This window comes from Triturus cristatus, chromosome 5_1 (assembly GCF_964204655.1).
Source record: "Triturus cristatus chromosome 5_1, aTriCri1.1, whole genome shotgun sequence".
Taxonomy (NCBI): domain Eukaryota; kingdom Metazoa; phylum Chordata; class Amphibia; order Caudata; family Salamandridae; genus Triturus; species Triturus cristatus.
The window spans coordinates 573112232-573124812 of record NC_140587.1 but is presented as its reverse complement, the minus strand read 5'-3'; the positions used below and the strand labels follow the sequence as shown (position 1 = coordinate 573124812).

General features: G+C 48.0%; 1 protein-coding gene across 1 annotated transcript in view; it reads left to right on the top strand.

The window, feature by feature from the left end:
• PREX2 (phosphatidylinositol-3,4,5-trisphosphate dependent Rac exchange factor 2) overlaps positions 1–12581 on the top strand; it is a 1250200-nt gene that overhangs the window by 481124 nt on the left and 756495 nt on the right. The window contains exon 13 of the mRNA XM_085605489.1: positions 4984–5087. Coding sequence (XP_085461615.1) covers positions 4984–5087 — 104 coding nt within the window. The remainder of the gene's footprint in view (positions 1–4983; positions 5088–12581) is intronic.

The window sequence follows — 12581 nt, the reverse complement described above, 5'->3', positions numbered from 1 at the left end:
AATATTTACATGATCCTATATTTTTATTAGCTAGCCCAATGACCAGTCTATGATTTCATCACCTAGCCTTAACCTTTACCATTTTTTCATAATTATAGTTGTTAGCTGTCTAGTTGTGACAGGTCATACTTGCATTAGTTAGGCTTGAACTTTGCCATGACCCCATCATTATATGAGCCGGCCCTCAACAGTGCCATTTATGTTAGCTCTCTCTGATCCATGTAATGGCTATTTAGCTATTTCTGGACATTGCCACAATTACAGGGTAATATTAGGTGACCATTAACATTGTCATGAATCCAAGTTTGCCGAATTTATCCCAGCTAACCATAAACATTGACATCATGCTATGTTAACATTATTCTCTAGCCCTAAGCTTTTGCTTTTTACTGTGTCACTTTTTGTTCCTCTGTGTCTCTTTTGCTCCTTTTCTCTGTATTGCTGTCTTTTACTTTGTGCTTTTTTCCCTCTCTTTGTCCCACTCCACTCTTTCCGAATCATTTTCACCCCATTTAAGCTCTGTTAGGATCTCTCACTGCCTTTTCCGCCCCTCTCCCTGAGCCCTTAATGGAGTCCGTTCTGACTGCCTGACCATTCTGCTGGGTGATGTTTCAGCACCCCTCCCATGTCATTCATCCGACAAAGACGTTTCACCCGTTGTGGACCTGCAATGCTTTCAGCCCCTCCGCCCCATTGGAGTTGACCCAACCTCTCTCTGGGATGTCTTTCCTCTTTTGTTTTTTATTGTATTTTGCGCATCATTGTCTCTTTTACTCTATTTTGCTTGGTGCCTTTTTCCCTCTCTCTTTCCCACCCTTTCCACCCCCTTCGTGCTCCATACGAATGCCTCTAGCCCAGTCCATCACCTTCTCCTCCCCCTTTTCAGTGGCCTTCTTAATGGCAACCTCGTGTGGATGCAATGCTTGTGCACCAAATTCAAGTCCAATTGTGCCCATCTGTGCCTCAACTGGGCCTAGCACCAAGACCCCCAGTCTGCAAGCCATCCATCACAGGTGCCTTAGATGCAACTTTTTTGAAACTCTGTGCCCTCAACCCTAGATGCACATTACTGCACTGAGCCTGGACCTCCTTCACCCAGACAGATGGGCTATTCTCTTTCACAATCTACCACTTCTCTTGTCCAACCCCCAACTCCACTTCCAACTCCAACCACCACACTCACAGCAGCACAAAACCCCTCTACCACCACACAGAACACACACCCCACCCAAAACTGCCTGCTTCCTTGCCAAACACACCACGAAGTCTGGGACTTCCTGAGCAACCCCCATCCAGGCCTCTATTCCTCACAGAAACTTGGCTTAACCCAGCACAAGCCGCGGATAAAGCCGTGGCCACCCCTCCTGCTACATAAGACAGAACCATTAAACCCGGAGACGACCTTTCCATCATCTACAACAAGGAAATCAACTGCCCCATTATCTCTGCACACACCACCAACTGGCTGGAACACATACCAGCAGCACCTCGCTCTCCCTGATCCTAAGAGGAACTCTACTCTATCTACTTCCCTGGACACAGATCCCACTTCAGCTCTGCACTCGCAGATCTCATCGCCCTTTTGGCCCTCACATCAAAATCCTTCATCCTGCTTGACGACCTTAATTTCTATCCAAAGCACCAGACAAACCCCCACTCCACTACTCTCCTTGAGTCCTGGATGACCTCAGTATCTTAAAGCTCACCCAGCGGGTGAACAACTTCTCTCACGCAACTGTACACCTCCTCGACCCCATCTCCACAAACTTCTCCAACATCAGGGTAGACAAACCCACCCTTCCTACCTAGACATATCACTCCCTCATTCACTTCATTATGCACCTTCCCCAACATCCCAGAACCACCAACACCCAGACTGCCCGGTGACACTGGAACAAAATCTTTGGGGACGTACGCATCTCTGAGCTCTGGTCTTGATGCCCCACCACTATGCCGACCTAATATGCGCAGTTGTGAACCTCAACACATGGCTCACATCCTGTGCTCCTTAAAGAACTACCTACACCTCTCTCCAAGCCGCAGGCCAACTGGTACACATAGGACCTTCGGCTCACAAAGTGTCACTGCAATCTAAAGGAATGACAGTTTTGCCACTTCCAAAAAAATACTGGCAAATCTCCTACAAATCAGCCCTCTGGATCTACCACCAGCGCATCAAAACCACCATGCGCCTAGCCCTCACCAAGTGGATTCACAACAGCTCAAACTCCATCAAAGAAATCTTTCCCCTTCCATCTGAACATACCACTCCATCATTTACTTCATCATGCACCTTCCCAAACATCCCAGAACCAGCAACACCCAGACTGCCCTGTGACACTGGAACAAAATCTCTGGAGACATATGTATCTCCGAGCTCTGGCCTTGATGCCCCCCCCCCCATTATACTGACCTAACATGCGCAGTTGTTAACCTCAACACGTGGCTCACGTCCTGTGCTCCTTAAAAAATCACCCCACACCTGTCTCCAAACCGCAGGCCAACTGGTACACAAAGGACCTTCGACTCACAAAGTGCCACTGCAAGCATCTGGAATGACCGTGCTGCCACTCCCCTGACAACACTGACAAAACTCCTACAAATAAGTCCTTTGGATCTACCACCAACGCATCAAAACCACCATGCACCTATCCCTCACCAAACAGATTCACAACTGCTCAGACGCCATCAAAATCTTAGCCATCATGAAGGAATTCATGTTCCCCCTCACCAGCGCCATGACCATCACCCATTTCCAAGACCTCTGCAAGCAAGTATCCAAATTCTTTTTGGAACAAATCAGAACCTTCTACACCACTTCATCCCTCAACTTAGCCTATCCTCTCGACGTCCTGCACTCTTGAGGATAGCAATACCCTGTAAACTAACATGATCACTAGGCCAGGCATAGGCGTACGGAAGCTGTTCACACCATGGGCTCCATCTACTCAAGAGCTCCCTCAGACCTATGTCTGCACTTCATTTTCACCAAAGTTCTCAGTCCCACATGAACAGTTCTCACACCCATACTAAACTTATTACTCTCCACCACCTCCTACCCGGGCTCTCGGAAGGCCAGCACCACCTTACCACTCCTCAGGAAACCCTTGCAGACCCCCTGACCGTGGTCAGCTACAGGCCCATTTTGTTTCTTCTTCAACCAGCTAAAGTCTTGAAAAATCTCATCAGCGCCAGCCTTTCTTACTACCTCAACTCAAACTACCTCCTAGACCATTACCAATTGGGCTTCAGATCCAACCACAACACAGACAGCCCTCATCTCAGCCACCAATGTCATCGACCTCATCAAGGACAAAGGTGACACAGCAGTCCTCATTCTCCTAGACCACCCGGCAGCATTTGACACTGTTCCCCACCCCATCCTCATCCAGTGTCTCCATGAGGCCAGAATCTGTGGACCGGCACTATGATGGATCAGCTCCTTACTCTCCAGAGGCAGCAAGTCAGTCAGCCTAGCCCCTTACCTGTCCGACACCAACAATCTGATCTGCAGTGTCCTCCAAGGCTCCTCCTTGAACCCCACCCTGTTCAATGTCAACATGGCCCCCCTTGCCAGAAACATTTGATCCCACAATTTCTGCATCATCTCTTATTCAAACAACATATAGTTAATCCTCTCTCTATTAGAAGAAACACCCACTACCCAAGAACACTTTGTCCGATGCATATCTTCAGGAGCACACTGGGTGATCAGGGACTACCTCAAGCCCAGGACAAAACCTAGGGTTGGTTCTAGTTGGCAAAGACACTTCTCTCTGGTACCCGAACTCTTGGCCCACCTAGCTAGTACCGACTCCCTACACCTCCAATGCTGCCAGGAACTTGGGCATCATGTTTGACAGCAGAATCTTTGTTCAACCATGTCAATGCGTTAGTATCTACCCTTTTCCACACCCTCAAACTGCACAGAAAAATCTTACATCTCTCCCTATGGACATCCACAGATCAGTCATGCAAGCTCTCGTCATCTGTAGGCTTGACTACTGCAATGCTCTTCACATAAGAATCACAGCCTAACTCGTCAAAAGACTACAAGTAATATGGGACACAGCCGCCACATTCACACTCAATCTAGTTCAACGCACTCGAATATCCAAACACTTCCAAGACCTCCATTAGCCCCCATTCCACAAGTGCCCTTTTTTCAATCTCCTCACACACACGCAAAGCTTTACACAACCAATACCCCACCTTCCTCAGCAACCGTATCCTTTTTCATACCCCATCCAAACACCTCCACTTGACCAGCCTACTCCTCATCCACGTCCCCTGCATACATCGACTTACAGCCGGAGGTCGTGCTTTCTCCTACATCACCCCCAAAACCTGGAACGAGCTCCCCTACCAACCACCAAATCAGTCCTCGGACTCTGCAAGAAACTAAAAACCTGGCTCTTCAAATATCCGACCATATACAGGCCAGATCATCGCATCAGAAGGTGCCAGGATACTCTCCCAGGTGATATCATCGGCCTACAAATTTTTATAGCATAACATGACATAACATGACCGGGCTCGGACTGCCCTTTTTTCCCACTGAGCTTTTCCACGGTATGTTGGAGTCTTTGTAGGACAGAAAGAATGAGAGTGAAAGAGTGTGGAAGAAAGGAGCAGGGCTGGGTTGAACATTTTTGCCCGAGCTGCTTTTAGCTCCTAGTCTGGCCCTGAACATACAGCAGCTGCTCTAAACAAAGCAATAAATCCATGCATTCATTTATGGTCTATGATTCAACATTAACTACAGCTAGCCCTAAACACGGTCATAAATCCAGGCTCACTTTAGTTAGTTCTGAATATTGCTATGATTTTGTGAAATGTCATTTACACAGGTATCAGCAGAGTCCTCTAACGTCTGCAGAACTATACCATATTTTCTCACAGATGTTGAAAAAAATCACCTCCCTTTTTTCTTTCATTGCAGTTCAATACTCTCAATACTAACAGTATCTCTTTTCCATTTAGTTTCAGATAAGCACCAATTCAAGCCAGAACAGATGCTGTATCGGTTCCGCTATGATGATGGGACATACTATCCAAGAAGTGGAATGCAAGAGGTGATTTCCAAGGTATGTTATTCTTTTCACCTGTTTTGTATTTTTGATGTTCTAAGTAATCCCACTCACACCCCCTTCTTCAGCCCACATGGATCTTTTATTTATGCAATTACCATGCCACACACACAGGAACGAGCTTCACAGCCCTGTCCATCTGCCACTGTTCCTTCTAGGGTGCAGATGAGATCTCAGTGGTGTTGATCTGTTTACATGTTCATATTATAAATCATAATATGATGCTTCACAAACCTTTTTGAATAAAAATGATATGACTGGAATTACGTGACTGGAATTTGTGTGTCTCGGGGTAGAGATGTGTAAGTTGAAATCCATTTTAGAATTGCATGCATAGTACTGGCCTAAATATGCTACAACAACAATACATTTATACAACAACAACATCACATTTATACCTATTTCCTAGAACCGCCCCTGGTGAGTGGGAGTGGCAGGGAAGATTGTGGTGAAACATGTGGAGATGAGAGGCCATGTATCCTCTTGCAGGAGGCTCTATTAGATGTCCTGTCAGTGCCAACTCCTAACCCACTTCACCAGAGGTGTCACTGTAGGGCCCACCCCTTCTTTGGGTGGAAGCAGATGAAAACAGGGAGAAAGTATTGCAGAATATGAAAGGTCGGTGCCATTGCTCCAGGTTACCAAGGGCGAGTTGAATGGTAATAGCAACACTCCTTGTTTCCAATGGATGATGATACATGCAAGCACAGAGTGTAACAACTGAGTATGTGTTGTTTTTACATCCGTTAACACTTTATGCTAAAAAATATTGTCGGTATATCCCAGGGTGACTCACTGTCTTTGGGCCCAGGTGATTGTATGATCTAAAACTCACCTCCAATTATTTAACCTAAAGAAAACATAATCATAATACATATCTCTTGTCATCCAAGATCTGGCACATTTCCTGCCGTAAAGTAGAGTAAAGTAGGTATCAGTGGGTCCAAATGTGAGACGTTATTGGTTGCTACAGCGACACTGAGGGGCATATCTACAAGACTTGCCTCTAGCTAGCGGTAGCGGTAATTAGTGGCAGTTTTCCTAACGAGGCCTATCGCCGAAAACTATCGCCCTGTTAGCGATGTATTTACAATACGCCACTACATGGCGATATTTTCAGGTAGCTGCGGTGAAAAGTGTTGGTAACACTAGCTTGAAAGCAATACAAATTCTGACGTTGGCAGGCGAAAACTGATGAAAGGCCCATTAGCGGCAAAAAAACTTACCTTAGTCAGCCCAACGTGACTTTTTTTGCCTCTAGAGGCAAAAATAGCCTATTAGTTCACCTCCAATGAAAAATAGGAAATAAAACCAATGGAATGCACAGTGGAGTAGCCAGGGCCAGGTGCAGCACCGATTAACAATCCTCCTAAGCCCCCCCCCAACAGCCAGCACGACCATCCAGAGTCTCAGGGGAAGAGGAAATTCAGGACTACATCTATGAAAAGAGGCTCATCGCTGTGCTAAACTAGTGATGTATCACGTTTCATTGTGCGCTCCTTGCAAAACCATGGCACCCAAAACCTTGAAAGCACGGACAGTCCCCAGGGCCCGGATGCCTTGCTGGGCCTGCGTCTGGGACCCGGAGTGGGATGCGGAGGTGCTGTGGAGTCGCTAAGCTGTGGCGGTAGACATTGAGGCGCGGCAATCGCCCTTACCTGGTGGTGAAGTTTGTCAGGTAGCATGGAGACACGTTGCTGACCTGTGTGAGAAGACCGCCTTGCACCCCTTGGAGCTGTGAATGGTAGAGGGGCTCCTGTGCACCAACATAGGGAGGTCTGCATCACATACTACGATCCACCACTACACCGGCGCCTCTCTGCATCACAGGCCAGATGATGTTGTGCTGGCCGGACGCTGTGGAGGGTGATGCCCTTGAGGTGTGCTGAACGTGTGTGGCAGGAGCACTGCAACTTCACGCCTAAGGGGGCCCTGTTGCATCACTTGCATCTGGAGGTTCCCCAGCAGACTCGGCGGCGACTGCAGTACCCAGGCTTTTGAAATCCTGCCTGGCTGAGATTTGCTGGCTGAGTCACAGATTTGGAGAGAATGAAGCGGATTGCGCCCCGGTGTCAATGTCCAGGTGAGGAGAAGGTGGGATGCATAGCGGAGGAGGCCCGGGGGTCGAGTCGCCCAGGCCTAGCACCTGTGGCTAACACAGCCCCAGTGGTGGCTCATCCGCTATGGTGGAAAAGCATTGCCTCACTGCTTTCAAGCAGTGCAAGAAGAGGAAAAGTAATAACTTGATGACAACTGTCTGATGTACTCATGCTATGTTTCCTTTGCATGGGGTTGCTCTATTCACTGAGCAGGGCAGGTGGGAGTGGTATGCCCACTCAAGTGTGCAATGACTGTTTGGTTGGCCCTCTCAGGCCGCCCAAAGCAGTCATGCGCACTTCCCCTGTTCACACTGCAGGCTGCATTACAGCCTGCATGGAAAACATGTCCACCCCTCCAGCCCCTGGTTGAACGCCTTCGCACGGCGCTCAAGAACAATCACAACGTCACATTGCAGTATTGTGATTGGCTTAGGGGAGGGAGCCTGGCTGCGTGCTTCCTGTCCCTGGAAGCAGACTCAGGATGCAGGAGCACAGAAGACACAGGACCCAGCCTGGAGGTAAGAATTATTTGAAAAATATTTTGCAATCCCTGCTCACCCCCAGTGGCCTTTCCTGCGTTTCCTGCATCCCAGCTGTCCAGTGCCCCCTCAGCATTACTCAATGGCGGCCACTGTGCGGCCATGTGCAGCAAGCATACCACTGGTGTGCCAAAGACAAGCCATAGGCAAGCCCGTCTGAACCCGTCCACCCTTGGACCCCGCCCAGCACCAAGGACCCTTCCTCTTGGACACTCCACCGCTATGATGCCAGCACCCTCCTCGCCATCAACCCTGGATGCCACACCGCGTGCCATTTAGCAACACTGTAGAATTCTCTTGAACCCTGCGCCTGTCGAAACTACAAATGCACCTTCTGCCACATCAGCACACGAGTGCCTCCTGCGGCCCAGATGACCAACAGTGCACCCGACCGGCTCAACTGAATCCTCCTCAACGAGTGGTCCCTCCACAAACACGCAACTGAAATCTGGGACCTCCTCAATGCCACCTCTTCAGACATTGCCTTCTTCATGGAAACCTGGACTAACCTCTGCTCCGCACCGGACATCGCCATCGCCATCCCTGACAGCTACTAAATCACCCTCAAGGACCACCCTAACCATCCAGGAGGAGGCATTGCCATTGTCTACAAAAGCACACTCCGGCTGACCACGCACTCTAATGACCCAACGGTGACCATGGAACACCTCCACATCCAGATTCGGACCAACCCCAATGCCATCCTCTGCAGCACCCTCATCTACAGGCACCCCGGGCCATGGACCCCCATTCACTGATGCCATTGTAGACCTCATTGCACCCCAGGCTCTCCCATTCACAGACTACATCCTACTCGGAGACCTCAAGTTCCACCTGGACAACCCCAGTGACCAGAACACCACCCCCCTCCTGGAGAACCTCGCCAACATCAGACTCAAGCAGCTAGTCACCACACCAACCCACATAGCCGGACACACGCTCGAGCACGTCTTCTCTGCGAGTGTGAACTTCAACTACAGCCACACCACTGGACTCTCCTGTACCGACCTTCATTGTACACATCACGTCTTCACCATGCCCACCGTACACCACCGCCATCATTGCCCCCCCTTGCAGTGGGATCAAAGCCACCAAAGAACTTCTCATCAACTCCCTCAGCACCAGCACTCTACCAACGCTTACAGACGACAACACAGCAGCGCGCAGCCTCCACCGATGGATCCCCAACTGCGCCGACACCCTGGCACCCCTCAAGAAAAGACCAGGCAAACAACACTCCAAGAAGGCCAACTGGTTCACTCCCATCCTTCACTAGTCCAGACGCCCTGCATTCATCTCGAGAAGTGATGGAGCCACAACATCAATCAACTCCGCAACACAGTCACCCTTGTACCATGGCACAAGGGTGCCTGTGTTGGCGCATGGCAGCCATTGTGCGCCGAGGTAGGGGAAACACACAGGGGGGCTTATTCATGAGCCTCTTCTGACAGTTTCACCCCGCCAGTGCGTAATTTTCTTGACGTACCTGCTGCGTGATTCTTGCACCACGTTGTGCCGTATTTGCAAAGTGACGCATCTAGGCAAATGCATGACCGTGTGAAGCCCTGTGCCACATTATACCTGCACCAGGTATGATGTATGCAGTGTGGGCGTTCCCACGCAACAACACCTCATAGGAGTGGCACAGTGAAATCCATCAGATTTCACCGCGACAATTCTAGGACGCCACTGCGTCAGTACCTTACGCCTGCCTCATGGCAGGCATAAGGGTGACCCAATGCCACAGGGATAGGCTGGCCCCATGCATAGCTGGAGTTGCTTCATGCTTGTGACACAACTGCAGCAATGCGTGACTTTAGCGCTGACAGATATGTCAGGATTCCAGACGTATCTGTCATTAATTGCGACATGGAGCTCTGTACAGTGAAGAAGGGCATAGTTAAAAGTGTTGCAACGCTGTTTTGTCGCAGCGAAGCAACACTTTTTATGAATGAGGCCCAGGAATGCACCCAATCTTATTGATGATGCTCATTCCTGCCCTGTAGTTTTGTCGCAGGGCAGCGCAGCAGCATTCCTTGCAGCTCTGTCCAGCAACAAACCCTTCTGAAATGAGGCCCCAAGTGTTTGCACCAATTTTAAGACCAGCTATTTTCTGGTCTTAAAAAACTACCTCTAACTGCAGTTAGAGGCAGTTTTTTTGGTTTTGCACCATACAAGGAATTCCTTGAAAATATCTCGAAGTGGGGTTGGCGGAGGTTTATGCACTGGAACGCATACATACCCTGCATCTCATTTTTGTTAACTCCCGCTAACAGACGTGGCAATCTTAAAAATGCACGTTTTCGCCAGAAAACTGACACTGACTGAGATTACCTACTTGTAAATAAGGCAATAAAAAAATAGCTGCTGTAACGTCAAAAAAGTGACGCTACGGCGGCGTTAAGTCCTTGTACATATGCCCCTGACTGTCTTACTCTTTAGCTGGTCTCTCTCCTTGTGCCGTCCTCTTCACCTCAATACGCTGCAAGCCTCTGCCCCGGACCCTGCCCAGACCCCCTCACTGGCATGAATGAGCAAGGAAAGCTCCCGCCACAAACCCATAGCCTCTTCTGTGCCCTGAAAATCTCTCCAACCCACCTTCCACCACCTGCCCTTTACCAGGCCCCCTGCTTTCATTTACCACCTGTCAAATGCAGGCAATAAATGAAAGCATATTTGTCTATGGAATGGGTAGACTGCATGTGGATTTAGACCCAGTAATTCTGAGTATGCATGCTGTTCCCATTCTGTGTGCATATACTCACTACAGCCAGATTTTTGTGTGAGATACGAGCTGAAAACATTAGTTCCAGGCACACAGTAATCATGCAAATAAATCTGGCCTCCTTACTTTTGGCCTTTTGGCGTATGATCATATTATAAACTTCTGCTGTGATTGTGAAAGCTCTGCGTTTTCTTCCGGAGCCGAAAAGAACAGTACTCAAAACACTATGCATTGTGCTTTATGCGCTCAGCTTTTACATGAGGCTCACAAGTATAGACCCACCGGGTGCCTCTGCTGGAGAAACAACATAAACAGCCCAAGTGGTAGTTAGCCATATATGACTTGAGCCAGATCTCTACATTAACGGAAAAATCAGGAAAGGAATGTACTCTCGCCTTCCTGCAAACAGAAACAAACTTAGGAAACTTTGGAATGAACTGAACATGTGGATTTTTAAATCAGCTGTCTTGCTGATTATTTTTGTTTCCATCTGCGTATTTTGTCTATTTATCTTTGCTTTCTGGTGGTCATTGGGCTGAAACGACCCTTGACACCCACATCGTGTGTAAATTCATTACATTCCAGTTCCAGTACATTTACTGCCTGAACCGGTCAGTACCCACTCACTCGAGTGGAATCAGACACTAATGAAGTTACATTTTTAACTTTTGCAAGTGAACCAGATCAACGAATGAGAGGAATGAGCGCTGGCTCAATGTAAAGAAACCTCGTGGTGACAAACATGAGAAGATGACCTCGATGTGCAGAAGACATGCAATGCGTGACCTGGAGCATCAGCTTCACATGTAAAGCAGTGTGGAAGAGAGGAAAGGACACGTAAACCTCTGGAACCTGAGTCTTTCTGGTGCCGGAGCTCTTTTGTAGAGGGAGCAAGAACTCAATACTTGTGCTTATTTCTGATACATTCCTGCAGACAGAATACGCCGCAGCCAGCCCTACCCATGATCATACCTGAAAGCTGAGACTCGTGTTAGGGAGCCCAGAGCTCGCAAACCAGGACGTTCAACGGAATTGCTGAAGCATTTTGGGTAACGAAGAATGGCGGGGTATTCAATTCTCTTCGTATGTGAGATCCTCTGGAATCACTGTTGCTGGAGGGTAGATAATGACGTTATGTGAAGAAGCATCAATACACCTGAGGCCTGCTGCTGAAAACACAATTTGAACAAAAGCAATATTAAAATATGGCAATCGAGTATCTCAAAATGCTGGCCACACTTTCGGAGAGAGTACATCCTCTGAATGGGAAACATCCATTACAACGCAGGCATTGCGCCTTCACATCGTGGTCATTACAGCGCAAGTTGTTGCAAGGACTTGTGCTGGATGGCGCTCTAACCTAAGGAATAGTATGATTTACTATTCCAACACCTTCCCTACTGTACTAGACTGGTGTTGGAAAAGTAAATCATACTATTCCTAAGTCCAGCGCCCTCCATCGTTGTAACGAGCGCGATGTAAAATACCGCGTTTTAAATGTATGCGTAGTAACGTTATACATTCCCTCTGAACACAAAGCAAGCACCATCTATGAAAGTGAAGCCACAAATATCATGTTCTGAGCAAATAAGCAATCGGTATTGTATTCTGTTGAAGCCTCAGCGAAGAAAAGCATATTCTGTACAGTTTACATCATTTCTGATTGACCTGTGTAGGTAATTGGTCCTCCCTGCGCTCTGTGGACTTGTATGTGATGAACTGACTATAAGAGCAGTTAAAGTGAGGGAATGAGCGCGTGGGTTGTCCTTGATATGATGAGGGATGTAGTGTGTCACGTTGGGCTGGACTGTTCCTATTGGAGTAGGACCAAGGCTAATTTACACAGGCTTGGTCCATGTCTGTGTTGGCACAGTGAGTTTTAAAAAAGGTCAAATTTGAACTTTGCACTGTATAAATAAATATTGTATGGCTTTTATCAGTATATTTGCTCCAAATAACATGAGGTAGTGGCCACATTTATTTTCACTGCCATGGTCTAAATATATATGTGTGTGGGTGTGTATCTGACTTTGTTGTGTCATTCACGCAGCAGCAATTCCCAAAAAACAGGTACACAATTACATTGGTGCAAGTTTACTTTATAGTCAAAACGGTGTGTCGTTGATGG